This window comes from Zootoca vivipara, chromosome 2, assembly GCF_963506605.1.
Source record: "Zootoca vivipara chromosome 2, rZooViv1.1, whole genome shotgun sequence".
NCBI classification, from domain to species: Eukaryota; Metazoa; Chordata; class Lepidosauria; order Squamata; family Lacertidae; genus Zootoca; species Zootoca vivipara.
The window spans coordinates 83,882,187-83,903,604 of NC_083277.1; the positions used below are offsets into that span (position 1 = coordinate 83,882,187).

At 45.6% G+C, this 21,418-nt stretch overlaps 2 protein-coding genes across 3 annotated transcripts in view; one reads left to right on the forward strand and one right to left on the reverse strand.

Moving 5' to 3' along the window:
* The window catches only part of STXBP2 (syntaxin binding protein 2), a 36,596-nt gene that overhangs the window by 8,176 nt on the left and 7,002 nt on the right, over positions 1 to 21,418 (forward strand). Inside the window, exons 2-10 of one of the 2 annotated variants that reach the window (XM_035104793.2) lie at positions 12,685 to 12,734; positions 14,214 to 14,295; positions 14,653 to 14,729; positions 15,125 to 15,203; positions 15,874 to 15,977; positions 17,410 to 17,558; positions 18,040 to 18,124; positions 20,624 to 20,754; positions 20,893 to 21,000. In XM_035104793.2, coding sequence (XP_034960684.1) covers positions 12,685 to 12,734; positions 14,214 to 14,295; positions 14,653 to 14,729; positions 15,125 to 15,203; positions 15,874 to 15,977; positions 17,410 to 17,558; positions 18,040 to 18,124; positions 20,624 to 20,754; positions 20,893 to 21,000 — 865 coding nt within the window. Of the gene's footprint in view, positions 1 to 12,684; positions 12,776 to 14,213; positions 14,296 to 14,652; positions 14,730 to 15,124; positions 15,204 to 15,873; positions 15,978 to 17,409; positions 17,559 to 18,039; positions 18,125 to 20,623; positions 20,755 to 20,892; positions 21,001 to 21,418 lie in introns of those variants that run through there. The other variant, XM_035104795.2, reaches the window with a different exon arrangement.
* On the reverse strand, positions 6,729 to 8,593 carry LOC132591740 (tRNA-dihydrouridine(16/17) synthase [NAD(P)(+)]-like). The gene has a single exon (XM_060271766.1). It carries the CDS (start codon positions 8,514 to 8,516, stop codon positions 7,059 to 7,061), a length of 1,458 nt encoding a protein of 485 aa, XP_060127749.1. The 5' UTR covers positions 8,517 to 8,593; the 3' UTR covers positions 6,729 to 7,058.

Below are 21,418 nucleotides of genomic sequence, written 5' to 3' on the forward strand. Positions count from 1 at the left end.
TAGGCAGCACCAAAGAAGAGAGATTAATGGGGCATGGGTACAAAGGGGCATGGGTACAAAGAGGTACACGGAGAACAGTTTGTGTAAACCTGTTACATTTCAGATATGAAACTCTTGTTCAAAGGCAACTTCTTACACACTGGTGCTTCTGAACACACTTAAATGCTCTTCTAGCTTGTAAGTTCTTTTACCCCACAGACTAGGGTCAAACCTTTTGTGCCATCCTTAATGTCTGAATGTGTCTGGGATGACTATTCCAAGGCTGTCAAAGGGTGGCTACAATCTAGAGTTTATAACTTTTGGGGTACTCAAAGTAATAGAACTATAATCAGGACTGAGTAGAGCCTGTTCTTTTATCAATTGTTCCAAGAAATGCTGAAGCTTGGATAAATCATAAAAATTAAGCCAGTTCCCCCCCCCAAAAAAAGGTGTGTGTATGCGTAATTTGTTCTTTAGCATGAATAATTTAGCACCTCATCCTTTCTGTAAGAAACATAGTGTGCCAAACTTATTGCTATTCCACCCTAGGAGATCAGTTAAGAGATGGCAACTGTCCCTGTACATTATAAGTGGGCATTATAGGCCTGGATCTCCCCAGACCAAAATCAGTTTTCTTCTTGCCACCATTCACTGGCTCTTGGGTGCTAGATCTGGGGAGAGGCGCAGGAAGAACAGAAGACAAGGAAAGCTACCCCGCTGACTGCTGTAATCGCTTACCGTATCTCCCCTTGGGCTTCTCAGATTTTTAACATGCATGCATTCTTTCAAGCCTACTTTCCCAGAACTCCAAACTGGCTTTGTTTTTGTTGTTCTAGCAGTTCTGCTGAATTGTACAGTACAATGCTGAAGCAAGAGCCACATTAACAAATGTCTTGTACACCTTTTAGTTGACGCCACACATTGTTGACAGCCTGCTAGTTTTCTGAATCTCTCATGTGTAAATTTACTGAGAAGGCATCATTTCATCAGGCTTTCCATTTCTCCTGCCACAAATATAAAGTCTTCTGAACACTACTAAGAAAGGAAAGAACTTTCTTTGGGTTTCTGTTGCAGCCCCACATTGGTGCAATTGTAGAGGCATTGCTTGCTTGATAATTTATTTTTTATTTGAACTTGTTAGTCACTTGTTACACTCTAGGCAGAGGGATTATGGGTTCAAAATCTTATTACTCTCTCAATGAAATGTGCATGTAAATAGACACTTATTTTGGATAAGTGATAGGTGCCTGTTTTAGTTGAGTCAAGAATGGAAAATTCTAGTTGAGCTGCTGAGTATCTGTACTGTGGGTGTGGGGTCGGAGGGGATCTGTTCTGCTGAGTTCCTGTGCTCAGTGTGGAATCCAGGCCTGGTTCCCCCTTGCCCGCCTCATAACTAGATAAGTACATACAGTTGTACCTTGTTTTGCGACTGGGATCCGTTCCGGAGTCCCGGCAGCTAGCCAAAAAGCTCGCAGGGCAAAGTGCTGTGTCTGCCACTGCGTGCGGAGCAGTTTGCACTTCTGCGCATGCGCAAAGTGTGATTTAGCGCTTCTGCGCATGTGCAAGTGGCAAACCCGGAAGTAACCCGTTCCGGTACTTCCGGGTTTGCTGCGGACATTCGCCAAAACGGACGCTAGACGAAGCGGACGTTCGCGGAGGTATTACTGTAACTGGTTAAGTACAAAATTGCCTATTTCTCTAACTGGAAAAGTGTGAAGATTTAAATGCAGTTGGCTTCTTTCAGTGGTACTTGGCAAGAGAACTGTTTCAGCAAGATGGTCACAAGTGGATAACTGGGAATGGTCTTTTGAGCAGAGCCCTTCTTAAGGACAAAAGCAAATGAGACTGAGAAAGATGAGAGCTTATTAAGTGCTGGATTAACTTGCCAGCAGAATGACAAATAATTGCTCTAGTTTTCACAAGTTTTACAGGAGAGCTCCGTGGGAGCAGGCCTGTCTCAGGCAGAGCTAGGAGAAAAGGTGCTTTCATGATTAGCTGAAGGAAGTCAAGCACCAATTTAAGCCTCCCTCCTGGAAAAATCTTTGAGGTAGCTGTTTCCCATTTGATATATTTTTATATTCCCCCTGGAGTGCACAGTACAGCTCTTGAGTCATATCGATTAACTTATTGCACATTTTATTTGGATTCGTGCTTTTTTGCTGTGTTCATGTTTAAATATAGATTTGTGACTCCACCCCTGGGGTCCTTATGCTTATAAATGCCAAAGAGTCACAATATGTATAAAAATTGGACTTGTCCAAAGAGAGAAATACAAGCAGTAAGTGTGATACAGTATTCTGACTAAATCCAGCAACTTCACCATAATGTTAGGCCATTTTGCATGGTGCCTGTACTTGATTCCAATATTGCAGAATAAAACTGAAGCTTAGTTTGCACACCAAGTAGGCATGTGAAATGACTTTATACTGATTCACTCCCCTCAGGGCTAGCAGCTCACCAGACTTGCTGCTCATGTAGCCTGGTAATTATTACCTAACGGTGGGCAGGCTAGGAAGAGGTGGAGAGAGAATTTTTTTGTCCTTGTAAATCAGCTTCAAGGCCACAGACGTCCAGTGACTTGAGGCTGGGTGCATTAGCGACAACAAACTGGGCTTTATATGTCAAGGCTAAACCATGAATTTTAGAAGTGATCTTTCCTCACCAGTTTTCCTAGTAGAGCAACTTGCTCGCTCTCCCAGCTGGTGGTGAATGAAGGTTTCTTGGACTGAGATGCTTGTCTGGCCTCTTTATAGTATTGGTTACTAGATGTTTATAGCAAGAGCTGCTACTGCATGTCAAGGCTGGCATTGTTATAAGAGGGTTTCCCCCCCTGACATGAGGAAAGCAAGTGTTTGTAAGATGCAGCAGGCAGGCCAGACTGGCCTGTTCCTCTGTGATGATTCACTGTGAGGCAAAATTTATTTTACTGGTCTCATACACCTTGAAGAGAGGAGAATTGGCGATCAAGGAAGTTTTCTTACAATTCTGTCTGGGGTAGTTTCTCCGTTTTTCTTAATTGGGAACGTTTATGTATGCACCTTTGATATCCTGATACACAGTGTTCAAGGTTTACCAGGGTGTTGCCCTGTGTCTGCAAATGTTTGTTATCTTGGGTTAAGGACTGTACTGAGTGTTTGTACTTGCAAGCTGATTCGTGGGGTCAAATTGTTCCTTTGTTGCTTGGCAGAGAACAGCAAAGGCTCTCTCTTGCTTTATAAGGTATGCTTTTTGTAGTTTTTTTTAATTATATCAGCTACTAAAAGGCTCAGAGAAAGAGCATTCTTTCCCAAATACATGTTTAACAGATCAGTCTCCAACCTTTCTTGAAAACAGTGAGAATATGCTGCGTAAGTGGCTGTATTTTGAATTTTCACTATAGTATCAATTTGCTTCCCTTTAGCTGAAAAAAATGCTTCTTTTCATATGCTCTGTGATGTCATTCACACTGCAAGACTGTGGAAAGTCTCCCCGTGTCACATTCTGGAAACGCTATTCAATTGTGATTTAAAAGTAGAAGTTGGAGAAATGAGGCCTTCAGACTTTCTGAAATTTTGTCCCATTCCCATAATTGAAGCTACCGTAGATGTGATACACAAAGTCTTTCATTTCCTCCACTACCCACAGTTGTCATCCCTGTCCTCTGGTTGGGATGCAAATAGCTGTGTGCTATATTAATAGTTTCAGATCTTTGACACCAAATGTTGTGGAACATCTGCAATTACAAGGTGTTTCCTGGTAGATTATCCAGGGCTTGTGGATGATCCTCTGGCAGTGCTCTCTGCCAAAGCTCTTAGTGCATTATGAACTTCTGCATCAGTCCACCATGCGTGTGCAATGACGCTGGTGTGATGGCACTGGGGCCTCTCATGTGCCAGGCAATCCTTACAGCACAATCCTATGCATGTGCACTTGGAACTGTTCTGTTGAATTCAGTGGGGCTCACTTCCAGATAAGTGTGCGTAGATTGTAGCCCAGGCATCCCCAAACTTCGGCCCTCCAGATGTTTTGGACTACAATTCCCATCATCCCTGACCACTGGTCCTGTTAGCTAGGGATCATGGGAGCTGTAGGCCAAAACATCTGGAGGGCCGCAGTTTGGGGATGCCTGTTGTAGCCTAAGCCCCTTTTCTTATCTCTTTCTCATGGCTAGCACTTTCTCAGACTTAGGAGTAGACCCAGGCTGCCTCTTGCCTTTTATTTCACTCTACCTACAGGTGCTTCTTGTTTCCCAGACATGGTTGCTTTTCAAAGCTGCTACGTGAATTTTGCATTTTCAAATGTTTATTGGGTCTTCGTTGCTAAAAGACATAAGACAAACAAATGTGTTTCATTTAGAGGAACTTGGTTTCTGTGTGGATTCAAGGCTTCTTTTCTACTGCGGTGGAAGGTTGGAAGACTGCCTGAACCTTCTTTCCCTGAGAAGGCGACTTTCTGTCACAACATTACAAGGTTGCGTCTCTCTGGGGAGGGATCCCTTATTGTTCAAACTTGTCTTACTTCTGAATGGCAGTCCATGATCATGAGCTGATTTTGAATTACTTGCACTCCCCATCTCCAGCTTGGGCGTGAAGACAGTTAGTTGACTTCCTTAGCTACCTTTACTATTATTTAACAGTTTGGATCAGGACAAGAATACGTCATATGGAATAGAACAGATTTGCAACAATATCCACTAGTGGAGAGTAGAAATTGCCTCTGGGAGGCTAGGTATATCAGTTTTCGTATTACACATGCACATATGTGTCTCTCTTGTCTCCCTTCTAATATCCAGTCAGGGGTGGGGAATGTCTGGCTCTTCAGCTGTTATTGGACTCCAGCTCCTGTCACCCTTGACCATTGTCCACACTGGCTGGGACTGATGGGAATTGAGATCCAACAGTATCTGGAAGGCCACAATTTTCAACAGTCTCCGCCTGTAAAAGTCAGTGTGGTTCTTAGCTTCTGACTTGGTTCTGTTTGACGAATACACTCTGATTTGTTAGATTCCCATTGGTTTAACAACTGGTTTCTGGTGTCTGCTTTTAGAACTTTGTTCCATGTCATTGCTGCCTGTTGAGATACTGTGCCACCTGAAAAAGCATTTGTTTTTCAACAAACAAGGAACAGATACTTATTTTGGGGTGATTTTGGAACTTTCAGGCTAGTTGTAAACATACTTACCACAGAGTATGTTCCAGTGGGTGGTATACAGTGTCCTACTTGGAGCATATCCAGTTAAATGACTGGACATGGCTAACTTAGATCCTTGAATTTCAGTAGGTCTCTCCTAAGTAGAACTTAGTTTCTTCCAAATTCTTTTGGTTGTTTCCAACTTCCTTCTGAGTAAGCACGTTTAGGATTGCATTGTGTATGCAATAACTGACTGAGCAAATAAAAATGTAGCTCTACACTTCTAGTCCAGCAATAATCACTTTCAGATAATTATAAGTCACTTTGGAGACATTCCATTCCAGTATAACAATTCTGGTTTTGCAATACAGTACTGTATCTGAAAATGTCCTTGGAGAAAGCAACTGTGCGTCTCTGCTTCCCTGATTAGCTACGTGGACGGTGTCCATGCTGTTATTGCACTAAACTTGTTCTATGAAAACTGTTTGTTGTAGCAAGTTAGCTAGAGCCTTTGGTGGGGATGGCATTATTTATTACATATTATATTTTTCCATTGTGGACCTCAAAAGCTGTGCACATGAGGTTCTGAAGAGGTCTTCCATCCAGCCACTGACCAGACCTGCTTAGCTTCAGCAAGGTGGCTGCATCAGGTGTCCTCAGACCATGCTTTGGGACATGTCTAGAGCAGGTGATATCTTAAACTGATTGTACAGGAATGGGAGCATTTTCAGTATGCCTTTCATACTCCAAAAAGTCCAGTTTGACTAGTTCTCTGTTCTGTTCTGCTTATCATGTTGCCTGATGCAATAAGTACTGCAATGCTAGCTGTCAGGTGTGGGTATGATAGCAAACTTCCCTTCTGTCTCATAAAGCAGGTATGGAATGGAAACTGCCAGACAGCAGAGCTGAGCAAATTGAGATTGGAGTTGAGGCTAAATTTGGTTAATAGAAGAATAGAGAAGCTCTTTGATTATAGCAGCATGATTGACATAGATAAACAGTTTTCCATTGCCCTATGCCAGGCACGTCCAACAGGTAGATCGTGATCTACCGGTAGATCACTGGACGTCTGCGGTAGATCACTGGTAGATCACTGGCTCCCCCCCAAAGAAGCTCAACAACTTTGGCTCCCTTAATAAAAGCTCAACATTTTTGCCCTGCACCCCAAAGAAACAGGGCTTTCTTCCCCCTAAAAATAGCCTTTGACAAAAAAAGCCTTTGACAACTTTGACACGAACCCCTAAAAAATGGGCCTTCCTCCTTCCTGAAAAGAGCTCAACAATTTTGACCTGAACACCCCAAAAAGGGGTAGATCATCGCCAGTTTTTAACTCTGTGAGTAGATCACAGTCTCTTGGGAGCTGGCCACCCCTGCCCTATGCCATTCAAACAAGGACTTAACCAGAGCCGTCCTTCCTACTAGGCTGACTGGTGCGTTGCGCCAGGGCGCCGGCCTCTCAGGGGCGCCCCAGCGAGTGGGGGAGCTGCGCTGCCCACGTGGAGGCGAGGCCGGGGCATACTGCAGAAAGAGCTCCGGCCGCTCCCAAGCCCAGACGGGGGGGGGGCAGCGGGAGCAGTGCCCGAAAGGGCTCCTTGTGCCATGTGCTCAGTGGCACTTCTTTTTTTTTTTTTTTCCTGATATAAAAGTTTTATTTGCCAATTTTAAAACCACACACAGTTTAAAAACAGGCAGGTCAAATCTGTAGAGGTGTCTCCAATGCAGCATTTTAAGGCCAGCACTTCTGGCTCAGTCTTTGAAGTCTTTCAAACATGGGATGAAAAGCTTTCGTTGCATCCTTTTATTTCCATTACAGGATTATTTCCCTGAGAAAGACATTTTCCCTTAGGTAAGACTTGTCTGTCGTTTATGAACAGGTCTGTGGAGTCAACTGCTGTGTTCTGCAAGCAGATTATTTCTTTGGCCCAAGGAGACAGAGGCTGGGGAGCACATCCAGGAGGAGTTTCCAGGCCTCACGCAACACCATCAATAGCTTCTTTGAGCAATAGAGTCTCCTCCACCTCTCCTTTCTGTGCTGTCACTTCAATATTCTCCAGACTGGACTGGCCATTCTTCCATGAAAGGGACTTCTCATATTTGGTTTTAAAAAGCAGACCATGACCTGGACAATCTGCTGTCTCTCTAAAAGCCCTTTTCTTACAGCATCCTCGGCACAGATTAAATACACATTTGTTACCCTTTGGGTTTCCACACTGATCACACTTTGCATATTTAGGTTTTAAGGATGGATCAAAGCTTTTATTAGGATTTCTCAATTTCTTCTTTTGCTTGTTCTTTGAGAGACCATCTGAGGTCCCATCATCCTCATCCTCCAAAGCTCGTTTACCCCGGGTGCTTCCTTCCATGCCACTAGTGCCATTTTCCTTGCACACCTCCTTGGGCCCAGGCCTGACATATGGCTGACAAATCCAATGGAAGAAAGGCAATCCTCCTTTTGGCTTCTCATCTTCCTTCAAATTGGCTATTTCTTCCTGGCAATGCAACTTCAGCTCTCTATTGACAGCCACAAGTCCCTCCAGGGTCTTCACTTTTGCCAGCTCATCACGCAGGTGCTGGTGAACTTGCAACGTGTGATGCCAGAGCTTGAAGAGATGAGCCCTGACATAGGACAGTGGGCAAGGATACTGCTGTACTATTTCCAGATATTCCTCAGCCATCTCCCAGACTGCAGGGTTTCTTCCTTCAAACAAAGCTGGGTTATGAAGATTGCCCTCTGCGCTCATGACACCTTGAACTCCTGTCTTCTGAATGCACTGTTCCACATCACTTAGGTACTGAATGTTTCCATTTGCAAAAACAGGGATGTTTACAGCCTTTCTCACGGCCTGTATGTGCTCCCAGGAAGCCACGCCAGCAAGAGGCCCCTTCTGTTCTTTCGTGCGACCATGGACAGTCAGCAGCTGACAACCAGCCTCCTCCAGCAACTGGGCATATTTCACAGTCTTGCCAATTTCTGGGAAAACACGGATTTTGCATGTGATGGGAACAGAGAGCTTCTCATTAGCCAACACAATCATCTTCTGAAGAAGCTTCCATTCCTCCTGCAAGAATGCTCCATAGTGACCTCTTTTTGCAATCATTTGAGGACACCCCAAATTCAAGTCAATGGCATCACAGTAATCTTGAGCCAACAAGGCAGCCTGGACAAACACTTCTGGGTCATTGGCACAGAACTGCACAATCAAAGGTCTATCTTCAGGGCACACATCACAATACAAGTTTTCTTTACGGTAATTGGCATCTCTGACAAAGACCTGAGCATGCAGCATAGGGGTATAACATAGCTGGGCTCCATGACGGCGACTTAACAGTCTCCAAGCTAGTTCACTCTGATCCACCATGGGAGCAACCACATAACGGGCACCTTTCAGCGTGTTTCTCCAGAACTCAAAGCCCTCAAGTTTGGGCATCTTCTTTTGACTGGTTCCTACTGAGGCAGAGCCCCGGGCAGGGCGCTGAGACAACCGGACGGCGCCTTCGCCATCCCACTCCGCTCAGTGGCACTTCTTAATGTATATAGGATGCCCGGGGTTGGGTGTCATCTTGCAAAAGGAGAGTACCCTGTTTGGGGGTTCACATTTGGAGCAGGGGCATACTTTGCAGACCATGGGGGAAGACAGCAAAATCTGAAGCAGGTCCTGTGAGCTCATATAGTGTCAAAAGGCCCCGAAGAGTTTTAGCTTCTCATCAGGGAAGGGGCATCAGTCATGAAACGAAATGAAATTACTATTTTACAAGCCTGAAACGCACTTAAAGGATTGTATTTCTCAGCAGAAATTCTAATCAGTAGCAAATACCGAAGTAGTTTATTAAATGACAATTCCTGTGGCATATTATTAGATGCACAATATAGATGAGATGAGATGAATAAACAGTAGATAATTGTATCCAAAGTCAAATTACCTAGCCGCAAGGTCGACATAGGAAGTTGATCCTAATATGCATTTGCTTGTGTTAAATTTCGGCACACCACACACCACCCCCTCCATTACCAGATGCTTCCCCACCACCACTGTTCACTGGCCTAGTCTTCTTACCCAATGCTGATAGGAAATGTCCAAAGTGATTTGCTTTTTCACACTGTGTCTCTAGCCCCTTGGCTGCCCTGAGCCTCTTGTCTTCATAACACCAAGATTGTGATTCACAAGCACATAGTCCACTGTCCCCGGGGGGCATGAAACAGACCACCCACAGCTTATCCAAATAGTGAAGTCTCTCCAGCTGTGTGTGCCTTCTGTGCTGCTCATTTTCAGCTCTTGCTCGCTGCCCAGGCTCGCCCCTCCTGAAGTGTTATGGCATTGTCCTGCTCAGAACATGGAGCTCATAGCCAGCATTCTAAAATAGTCTGCCATACCCACCACCACTTCAATTCAGCAATAAAACGCAGGGGGAAGCACTGGGACACACATAAACACCACACTCAGACATAGACCTGTGAATCCCAGACCTGTACCTCGAAACTCAGCACAAAAAGAAGTGTGGATGAGCCCTGGCAGACTTGCTGTTATGATTCTGTTCATCTTAAAAATACAGCATGGAGTGTGGGTGCAAAGGGGCTGCAGAATAGGAGAGATGAGGAGGCATGGAAATGGGGGTGGGGGTGGCCTGTGTGCAAGGGAAAATTGAGAAATTGAGGAGAAAGAAGAGAGGGAGTAAAAGGAGTGGAGGTGGAAAGGGGGCTTGCAAAAAAAAAGGAAGGAGTGGGAGGCATGGGGAAAGGGTTTGAAGATGAAAGCAGGGACATGAAAGGATCTGAAGAATAGGAGGGAATGTTGGATTCATAATTGAGCAAAGGATGAAATGGATGCTTAGTAATTTCAGTGTGGGGGAAGAGGAAAATACATGAATTTACCATGCAAGTGGGGTTGCACAAAGGAAAGGAGAGAGGAGGCATAGACATGGAGGTGAAGGTGAAAATGGGTGCAAAACAGGGCTGTGGAATAGAAAAGTAGCTTTAGAAATGTGGCTGGGAAGGTTAATACTGGTAGTTGCATGGGATGGGAAGGGGAAGCTCCATGGAGTTAATGTGGCAGGAATGGTAGGGAGCTGGAGAGCAAAGCAAGCAGAGGCACATCCCCTAATATATGTGGTTTTTTGGGTTTTTTTAAAAAAATAATGGTTTCTGAGGCAGAACAATTTTATTTGTATTGTCTATGGTAATGTGGCCGGTGGCATATCCAGGGTCTTTCTGACTTCGTTGGGCCCTCGTGTACTTTTCACTGCCTTTTCTCAGTCAGTGCTCTAGTTTGGCAGCTGGATTCCTCCAAAGAATTTTCACTTCGTCACAGCTGGTAGTTTTATAGCCTTGTTTTCTTCTCTGCTCATTGTCACAACTCTTTTAAACAAGTATTACCAGTTACTCTTTTTAATTCAACCTGTCCAGTTATCGTGTTTGTGTTCATTTATGTGGTTTTGGGCTGGGCACGTGGAGCATTCAAAGCACCTTGAGTGTCTAATTTAAAAAGACTTAGCACTCTATTAACATGTGGCACTAATTCAGAGGCATCAGTTTCAGGCATCTTGGATTTAGTACCCCAGATGAACTATGTACACACACACACGGGGGGGGGGGGGAGAGAGAGAGAGAGAGAGAGATTGTCAGAAAGAAAGGATACCATATCTCATTCCCACCCATTAATTCAATTTTGGGTTTGAATTTTGAGTGAATCATCGGGTATTTCAGCATTGCAGCTCATGCGATCTGATTTAAGCTGGTGTGCAGTTCCTTCCCGGTTCTGAATACAGCAACCATCTTATGACTGCAGCAGCACCCAGTGTCCTGGAATGCAATTTATTAGGCTGTAAACTTAACTTGATGATCGCTGACCTAGGACGGAGATTATTAGGAAGGAAGAAATTGATAGAAGGAGGGTGGGTGGGTGATCCTAGAAGGAAGAAAGAGCAAAGAGGCCTGGCCACACGTCCCAGCCTCTTTTCTTTGCCTTGACTCCGCCCCCCGTCCATTGTCCTTACCTGGCGGGGGCGTGGCAAAGCCTACCTAAGCAGGTGGGTGGCACCTGCCCCAGGTAAGCCTAGCTCGGTGCCGCAAACCCCGCCCACCTGAGGGGAGGGGGAGGGCAGAAATTGCTGAGACAGGAGGCGCTTTTGGTTAATCCAGGGGGAAACTTCTGCCACTTAGAATCTTAGAATTGTAGAGATGGAAGGGACCCCAAGAGTCATCTAATCTAACTCCCTGCAATGCAGGAACCTCAGATAAAGCATCCATTATTTTTTTAAAATAATTTTATTAATCTATATTTTCAAGATAACCTGTAAGTAAGTAAGTAAAACTTTATTTATTTGCGTGGCCTACAGGCCATTGCAACAAAGGATTCATATTACATAACCTGATAAAAAGGAAAGAAAAAAGAAAAGTGCTATATATAACAATAAAATGTGCTGTCTCAGGATTCAGCATAACACGATTAAAATGAAACAGATGAGATCTTAATTATATGTTCACACAGGAGGCGCTATTGTCCTTCAGCTGGCGGCCCTCAGTCTCATGGCCCTCTCAATAAATCTGGCTACCTTCTCTGTTGTCTGGGCAGTCTGGTCTGCCAGGAGGAAAAACAGTATATCCTCGGATGGGCAGCCCGAAATGGCGGATATCAGAGGTGTGATGATCTCATCCCTGAGGTCTTTATATAGGGGACAGGACAGGAGTACATGTGATACAGTCTCCACGCTGCCAACTCCGCAGGGACATAGTCGATTCTGGAAGGATGTTTTTGAGAATCGACCTTCAAGGACGGCGGAGGGTAGCATGTCCAGTCTGGCCAGTGTGAAGGCTCGTCTGTATTTTGGGATGGTTAGGTTGGACAGGTATGGTGACCGGAAGTCCATGTGGGAAGGTGGAAGTCGGATATACCATGCGCTAAATTTCTTAATAATGGCCATGTTGTTTTGTCGTTCAATGTCCTTCAGGCGCTGGTATATGAGGCTGTTTGCCTTGGATGGGCCCATTATGAGTAAATGCTGTGCGTGCAGGCCACATAAGAGGAGTTTTTGGTGCACAGCCTTTGCCCATGTGCCTTTGTGTACATCCCGTGTGACTAGAGGCAATAGCCCAGGTGGATTTAGATTTAGACGGAGCCAGTATTTAAGTGTTCTTTGCCAAGTCCGTGTTTCGACAGATAAAAGGTTGGCTTCGGATAACCTGTAAAAGAGAACCATAAAACAGATCTTTTATGCTTTTTCCAGCTACTATATGTAGACAGCTAGATGGAGCCATGGTCTGATACTATTCAAGGCAGACACCTATGTTCCTACTCACTCCACACCTTTCCTCTGCACCTCCGAAACCTGGAAACTAACTGCTCCACCAGGTTAGGGGTACAGTTCTCCTAGTGCCTTAAAAACTGCTCGGAGGGCTCCCCAACAAGGCATGTGAATCACAGCAGATGTCTTGTGCAGACAGTAAAGTTAGACTCTGCTTATTGAAAGTCACAGAAGACGTTTACACTGGGGCAGTCAGAGGCATTGGTTATCACTACCCAGCACAGGAGTCTGCCAGTTATTCTAATTGCATCTAGTAGTTGCCTCAGTGATAATTCAGAGCTTTTCTTCACCTTTCAGAGATCTTGAATGATGTCATCCGCAGCATGAAGAAGGAAGGAGAATGGAAGGTAAAAAGTGTTGCTGCAGCCCAGAGCACTACATGTGTGGGGTGAGCTACACATAGTCTGTCTACAGCAGTGATGGCCTAGCTTGGCCCTCCAGCTGTTTTGGGACTACAATTCCTATCATCCCTGACCACTGTTCCTGTTAGCTAGGAATGATGGGAGTTGTAGTCCCAAAACAGCTGGAGGGCCAAGTTTGGTCATCACTGGTATACAGGGTTCATATTGCCTACAGATCGGTGATCTCTCAGCCTACTAATAAAAATTACCTGCATTTCTACTGGGTACTGCATAGTTGCTTAATTCAGTCAGACCATGGCTGTGCACACTTAACCTGCAATGTAGCAAGTGTGTAGTTATTATTTCGGCCATGCCATGTGTTCATTTGTGATCTTCCATGGCAATTAGCATTCCTAGAACTCCCCATAACTTTTGCTGACATAAGAGGGTGCATTGCCAGGTCAGCCATGAAATTATGGGCTGTCAACAGACTAAAGAGGTTATTGGAATTACAGTAGCTTTGCTCCACTAGTTCTCCAAGGGCTTGTCGTGACTTCTGTAGAGCTGACTTCCAATTTCTTCCTCCAGAAAGGGAAAGTATTGGATCTCTCTGTTGCCCCTGTAGACTGCAAATATGACACAGAGAGAGAAAGATATCCCTTTTTGCTGTGTCTGATTATGTGTTTTAGCAGCTGGAAATCTTGTAAGGGTTAGAAAGCAGACCTTGGAGTTACCCCCTTCCCACACCACAAACATCAGGAAGCTGGTTTATGAGACTCTGTACATCCTGAATTGATATGTGCTGTAGAGCTTTCTCTGGTACAAGTGAAAATGCCATTAGCACCTAGAACAGAGATGGGGAACCCATGTGTTCCATATATTATTGGACTCCAACTCCCATCATCCCCAGCCATGGTCCATGCTGGCTGGGATTAATGGGATCTTGAGTCCAACCCCATTTGGAGAGCCACCAGTTCCCCATCTCTGCCTTAGAAAACCACCCAATGCTCCCATAATCCTGAATGTAAGAGCTGGTGGGGATTCTGCGTAAGGTTAATTTACTAAATTGTCCTCTCTTTGGGATGCTTTAACCAGCAGACTTTTTTACAAGCAAAATATATCTCCAGTAGTCCACAGCGGATCCTCTAACCCTATCCCATTAGCTACTCTATGCTGGGGCCACTTTCAGCCTCAGACTATGTAAGAATTGAAAGTTTTCCATGCTCATTTCTAGAAAGAAAGCAGAATCTAATAGCTTATAATTGAATTGGGTGGGATAGGATAGGTGGGTTGATAATTCTAGACCACAGGAAGAAATGGTATGGAGCAAGCATGAACTTGTTGATTCTGCCATGCTGCCTTTTTAGTGGTGTGATTATTATTTTAATTTTTTTAAAAATCTATCTTCTCAGTTAAAAATGGCTTCCATGTGGACCACCAGATTTGTGTTCACTCCCATCGTTCTTCCCCTCTTTGTCCCTGCAGGTACTTGTTATGGATCATCCAAGCACCCGCATTCTCTCATCTTGTTTTAAGATGTCAGACCTTTTGGCTGAAGGAATCACAAGTGAGTGACTTGAGCAAGAGCCTTGAATGCTCTGTTTTAATCTTGTGAGGCTTATACCACTTTGAGAAACGCCCCTATCCTCTCTCTGGCACTGACACTTCCCTTCCATTCTAATGAATTATATGTATATCAGTTGAAAGTAAGCTGGATCTGCAAGTTGCTGCATAGAGTAATCCTGGAACAAAATGGAAACCACCTCCTCTTGGCACCTTCATGCTTTTAGTTGAGTCAGTGAATCTGGTGTCATCGTTTCCTCTTTCTTTCTTTCTTTCTTTCTTTCTTTCTTTCTTTCTTTCTTTCTTTCTTTCTTTTTCCCATCCAAAATTCAGATTTCTGATATACATTTCCTCTCTCCAGTTATTGAAGACATTAACAAGCGCAGAGAGCCCCTCCCCAGCCTGGAAGCAATCTACTTGATCAGCCCCATTGAGACGGTAGGTCCTTAATCTCCGCATACTTGGGCAGACACTGAATTGGCGAGATCCTCCAGATGCTACTTGATAGAGGAGAAATCCCACAATAGTCACCCAGTTCCTTATTTCAACATGTGGCACATTGGAGGCCTTTAGGAAGGGAGGAAGTTGGTGGGAAGAACTGTGGGTAAGTGGGGCAGGTGTCATTGGCTGCCTGTCACTGTTTCCTGAAGCCCCTGTGGGTTCCATATAATCCCCATAGGCCAGGAAACCTGCTCCTCCCAGAAATCTGTCCAATTTAAGTATTCCTGGTATGGCTGGAGTATCCCTGTTTGTAAAACCAAGGTGAGGGAAGCTAGCGGTGGAAGCTCAAGTGCAGATATAGCTGTTGCTAACAATCCATTTTCCTTCTGCAGTCTGTGCATGCTCTGATAAACGACTTCAAAGCCACTCCCACCTTCACATACAAGGCTGCCCACGTCTTCTTCACTGACAGTAAGTTCAGGGCCTGCTCCTAATCAAACAGGAAGGCAGGTCAAGGCTTGTTCCGGGAAGGGAGAGAGATGAGCAGATGGTGCGATAGAGGAACACTCCATAATCATCCTGAGAGATTTGGCTTCGGTCCCGTGGCATTTCTGGTCATCGAGGGCATTCCTGGCCTACCTGAAGGCCTTCCTGCCACAAATTCCACTCGTACCTGTAGGTTTTAGACTGTGCTCCGAAGCACATACTGTTGCTTGACATATTATCAACAGGGTTCAATGTGTTTTGGCACAGTGAGTGTTTTGGCAGACTCCAAAAGTATGTCCCCAAGCCTCCCGTTTCACATGGCTTGGAGAGAAGTAGATGCTTCTGCTTGAAGAGAAGAAGTCTCGGTCCTTCTCAGTGCCCTATTTGTGAGCTTCTTGGAACTTCCTATGAGTTTTCTAGTCAGCATTGGGGAGAAGTAAAGGAAGATGCTGCCCAGAACTGCTCAGGGTGGCCTACAGTTCTGGGCCCACATGTAACACTGCAACCCTTTGTTTTCCCGCCTTGGTAGCTGTCGGAGTGGGGTGGGGTGGGGGTGTATTACCTAAGGGAACTTGCTGTGCAGTTAGTGTTTGGTGAGGGGAATGGGGAAGATCAGAGTAATTCCTGCCTCCTCCTCCTCTTCCTTGACTTTCAGCCTGCCCCGAGAGCCTCTTCAATGAGCTTGGCAAGTCGCGAATCACCAAAGCCATCAAAACACTCAAGGAAATAAATGTTGCCTTCCTTCCCTATGAATCACAGGTGAGGAGAGGGATGAGCAGAGGGTGGACTAGAATTGCTTGCAAATGGAGGGGCAACAGCTCTGTCATTGTAATGTTTTGCATGAGGGATGTTGCCATTGTTAAGAACATGTGGCACCACGCACAGGAATTCTTGTGAGGGAGCTTTCTGCAGTGGCCATACAAAATTTGAGGTGGCAGCCTTGCAGTTGAGATTATGTCCCACAGTTTATACTTTGGCCACATCTTAGTTAGCTGGGAAGGAACAATCCAGCTGGGTAGATCAGACTTACCCAACCTCGTGTGCTGCAGTTGTCCTTTGGACTACAGTTCCCATCATCCCTGACCATTGCCCATGCTAGTTGGGACTGAAGGGAGTTGGATTCCAACAACATGTGGAGGGCACCAGGTTGGGGAAGGATGGAAGAAGCCATATGTGCTTAAAGTTGAGGACAGATTGCAGCTTGGAATCATCCATGTGGCTGGATGCATGCTGTGCCTGCTCCGATAATGGAAGCTTAGCTGCTAAGTAATTGCAGAAAAGGTATCAGACTGTCACTTAAGTGACCATTTCAGCTAGTAGGGACTAGCAAGAGAATTTAGATTTTAATTATTCTGCCAAACTATTGAGAACAGCATCTTGCCGGTCAAGTATACCTCCGATGTTCACTTCTGCTGCAAGTGAATCATAGTTCATTCTCAGTATTGGGGTGCCAAGACTAGATTTGGGTGGATGGGTGGGTTAACAGCCAACTCATATAAACTTTTCTTTTTAAAAAACAAAACAAAACTATAGCTATTTTATTAAAATGTTAACTAGAAGTTAAAAGTTTACAAAGAAAAGGGAACTGAGGTTTAGCAATTACTCCTCGCCTTTCATCAAATCGTCTTGCAGCTGCTTATAGAGCTTAATATGCTCTCATCACCTCAAGCAAGTTGCCAGATGAGTCTGTCCTTTGCTAGTTAGTCCCTGTACAGGTGATGAATGAGAGCCCCAAAGAGCTTGAGGGAAGGATGCCAATTGGAGGCCTGTATAGGTCCAGGACCTATTGCGGCACTTCAGAGGCTTCAGAGAACCAAGAACCCAGCAGCTTTTAATGACCTTAAAGTGTTGCACGTTCAGAGTTCACAAATAACCATTAGCTCTTGCCCCGGTGATGGATCGTGTGATGTCCTGGATTATGAGATTATGATGAGATGGATTTTAAGATACAGGTTACCTTGTCATGTTTGCACCCATTGACATACAGCGTAGGAGGTGATGTTTTCAAACACAGTGATCCAGGGAGAGGCTGTTTCAGAAAGATATTTCTTGGGAAAGGGGCCCAGAAAAATGTGATTTTTCTGGTAGATAGTTGTGAAAGAGCATTGCTAGAGTACTGTGTAGGTTCCTGGGGTCTTCCTCACAGACCACTAGTGTATTATTCCCTTTCTCCCATTTTTTCTCTTTCTAGGTGTACACCCTGGACAGCCCCCAGAGCTTCCACCATCTCTTTAGCCCTTACTGCAGGGAGGATAAGAACAATCACTTAGAAAGGATGGCAGAGCAGATTGCCACGTTATGTGATACCCTCAAGGAGTACCCTTCAATTCGCTACAGGAAGTCAGTACCACTGCATACTGAGGAGTGGGAGGGAGGGGACGGGGAACTTGCGATATCAGGAGGATGTGGACAGAAGCATAACAGGCCATGATGCTTTGCAGAGAAGTTGGTGGGGGTCTTATATTAGGGGTTACACTGAGAGATAACCCAACTATTCCTTACACCAGCTTTTCCTGGCATACTGTTCTCCTGAAGTTTAGGAGTACACTCACACCAGCACAGTACTCCAAAACATCAGAAGAGCACCAGGTTGGGGAAGGCTGCGTTATGGAGTGTGGAAGTGTCCTGCAACTTATTGTTGGAACGGTAAAGAATACTTGGCCACCTGCCCCGGATGGTGCCTGTTCTACTACAGAGAGAGGGGATGAGAACCAGGGTGCTTATCTGTTGATGAAATAGCTCGAGACCTTGCCTTGTTGTCATATCCAGCGCAGGAAGCAGTGCTCCTCAATAGCCTTACCCTGTTGATGTTTTGTTGTAGTGGCTCTGAAGAATGCTGCCTGTTGGCCCATGCAGTGTTGGCAAAACTGAATGCCTTCAAAGCGGACAACCCCACCATGGGAGAGGTGAGCAATCGCAGTGTTTTTGACACAGCCTGTGGAGCTAGAGCAAGAGGCCGGGGCAGTGGGAGGTCAGCTGCTCTGATACAATTTCAGAAAGCCCTGCAGCAAAGATTTCACTAGCAGAGCACGAGTATGATGACTTGAGGAGAGATCTGGGGAAACTCCCTTGGAGTGCAGGAGAATGCAGAAGTGACCTTCCTTCACGCAGAGATGAAAAACAACCTGGGCTGTGCCTAAGTTGGGGCAGGGTGGCTGATGGCTAGCCTTCAGCTTTCTGACTAATTCAGGGGTGGACAATTGGGTGTGGAGCCTGACCACTTCCACTGCCTTCCTCTCCTCCAAGCCCTGCCCTTAATGGTTAGCATGTTCCATTTAACTGGATGCCCGGGTGTCTTGCCAAACACCCACAAGATGGGCTCTTTGCAGAGGCTGCCTGTGAGAGTTTAGACATGTACTACTGTAGATGGGCAAAAAGTTCCCCATCATTTTATTTCCATTTGTTATTAAAACTATAACACAGCAGGTGGAGGCTGTGAATTTTATCGCAACAGGGGCTGTGTGTGTTCAAGTGCATGGGTGCTTTAGCCCCTTTCCTATGGGCCGTCTTTCTTCACTGCTCTCCGCAACCTTCTTTTTTCCCCATGAGTGAAAAAAACACTTAGGAGGCATATGTATGACAATCCAAATAATGGTCTATGGGGAAATGGTTAAAGTGCACACAGTTGCACAGGCATATACACAAAGTGCTGCTGTGATCAGGCCTCCCGCTGCCATATTTCATTTCAAAAAAAGGTGAACGAAGCAAAATACCTGGAGAGATGGTTCACATGTTTCCCTCATCCATCATTTAGTTTGGCACTGAAATGTTCCATTTTACGGAACCTCACTGTTGGAAGGCTAAGATGTCCTGTGCAAGACAACTTCCAGACAGCGCATTTCCCTCTGGCTTTGAGTCCCATTTCTTTTCTGGTGTTGCTGCGGTAGTTCTAGGCCAGGGTGCCCTCTAGATGATGATGGACTACAACTCCCATCATCCCTGGTGGTTGGGCTGTACTGGCTGGGGCTGATGGGAATTAGAGACCAGAACAGCCAAAGGGCACCACGTTGGCTCTCGGCATTTGCAATGATATTCGAAGAAAGGGGGGTAGACTCAGGACTGGTCTCGCTTGCTGGAAATAGTTGTTTTCCACAGGTATGTCAGGGAATGTTATGTTGGCAGGAATTAGGGCTAACTTCTTAAATGTTCTGGGGATTTCAAAGTAGTATGCACAAGAGGGAAAGGGACTTGTAGCTCACTTCCAGCTGATGTCACAGAAATTATCCGTTATGTTCCCATGACATTGATGGAGCCACCACCTCCAGCCCAAGGGATGTGCTACTGCAGTGCTAGTTGCAGGGAACAATTTGCTTTGAAGCAGCTTTGCCCTTAGACAGTAATTATCTCACAGGGCAGGGAACAATAGGTACTGCCCACAATCAGCAATAGTTCTACTGCTTTGGGAAGACTGAGGGTAGCCTTGACAGTGTGGCTTCTGAAGGAGGTGTGACCACAGCAAAGGTACTGCAAGCGCCTTTAACTCAGGGGGTGCCCTTCAGGTGCTATTGGACTGCCAACTCTTATCAGGTCCAGCCAGTGGCCAGTGTTGTTGGGAACTAGAGTCCAACAACAACATGGGCTACCCTTGCTCTGAGTTATCTTCCTTGTCTGCAGTGTTTCTTGATTCATCTGAAAAGAGCATCTATAGGACACTGCTGTGTGTTTGTGTCCTATGCGGCCGCCTGCTGGCATAGGAATGTACTGCACAAATGTGTAAAGGCACATTCCTGTGCTCATTCTGACTAGGCTTGAACATTGCTGGGAAATGAGACTTAGTGCTGGGATTTGAAAGCCTGACTTGGGCTGCAATTTTAGATAGTTTGTTTTTAGCCCCCAAACTGCTGCTGCTGCTGCTGCTGCATTCATAGAGATATTTTTCCCTGCCATCAAGGCAGCCTAAATACTTTAGAATGCAGTGTCTCCTTTTTTAACTTGGAAATTTGTCCTCATCCAAGCTGACTTCTAGTAGATATCTGTGAAAGGATTTATAGGCAGTCCCCGTTTGTCCAAGCAAACCCTAAAGAACTTTTGTAAAAGAGCACCAGAGGCAGAATTTCTACCCCAGATAACAGGCAGGTTTGTGGCTCACAGTGATGGCTTCTTTCCTTTGCAGCGTGCACAGCCTGTTTTGAGTCATCTCTGCACTAATGGGATTGTGCACTGCCAATTGGGAAGGGATTTTGTACATTTTAATAATTGCATTTCTGACCATGCCCTCTGCCCTGAGCTTGCTGGAGAGGTTGCACGCAACTGGTAGCTAGTGCAGCAGGCAGGTTTATGGGGGTGGGGAGGGAGGAGGCGAAGCCCAGGGAAGTGGCGTGCACAGCCTTTCCTTCTGGGCTGCTTGGTGCTGGCCTCAAATGGCAGCTAATCTCTCTCCTCGCCTTCTCTCTTCCACTCTTCAGGGTCCTGACAAATCTCGCTCTCAGCTTTTGATTGTAGACCGGAGCTGTGACCTGGTATCTCCGCTTCTCCATGAGCTCACCTTGCAGGCCATGGCCTATGACCTGCTCAGCATTGAGAACGATACGTATAGGTGAGGTCCGGTGGTGGTGGTGGCAAGAGCACAAAGGTAGAAATCCCTGGAGGGGGAGAATCCCTCCTTGCTCAGGTAGCAGCCATGTGTGTCTTACCAAAGCCTTTTTCCCCTCTTGCCTTTCCTCAACCCTGCCAGGTATGAATCCACAGGCATCAGCGACTCACGAGAAAAAGTGGTACTGCTGGATGAGGACGATGACCTGTGGGTGGATCTGCGCCATATGCACATTGCCGACGTCTCCAAGTGAGAACTTGTTTGTGTGTGCGTGCGCAAACACACATATGCGCTCTGCTTCCCTGTTGCTGGAAGTAACCCATCCCTGATGTGTCTGAATCAATTACTTTGATAGCTGTTGCCTCACTTCCCAGGTCCACATGGGTTACAATTTATTTCTGCAGCCAGGCTGAATCAGGTGCTAATAGGAAAAACAGTCTTCCTACCCCGGCACTGCTGCTGCTGCTGCCCCTAATATTAACATCCCTTCTGCTGTGGGGAGCCCTGACTTTTGCAGCCTGCATGGAGCACTGTTGTTTATTGCAGAGGTTGAGAGTCAGATCTCTGGGAGTTGTTAGGAACATAGGTAGCTGCCTTATACTGAATCAGATCATTGGGTCCCTCTAGCTCTGTTGTCTACACTGATTGGCAGCAGCTCCCCAGGGTT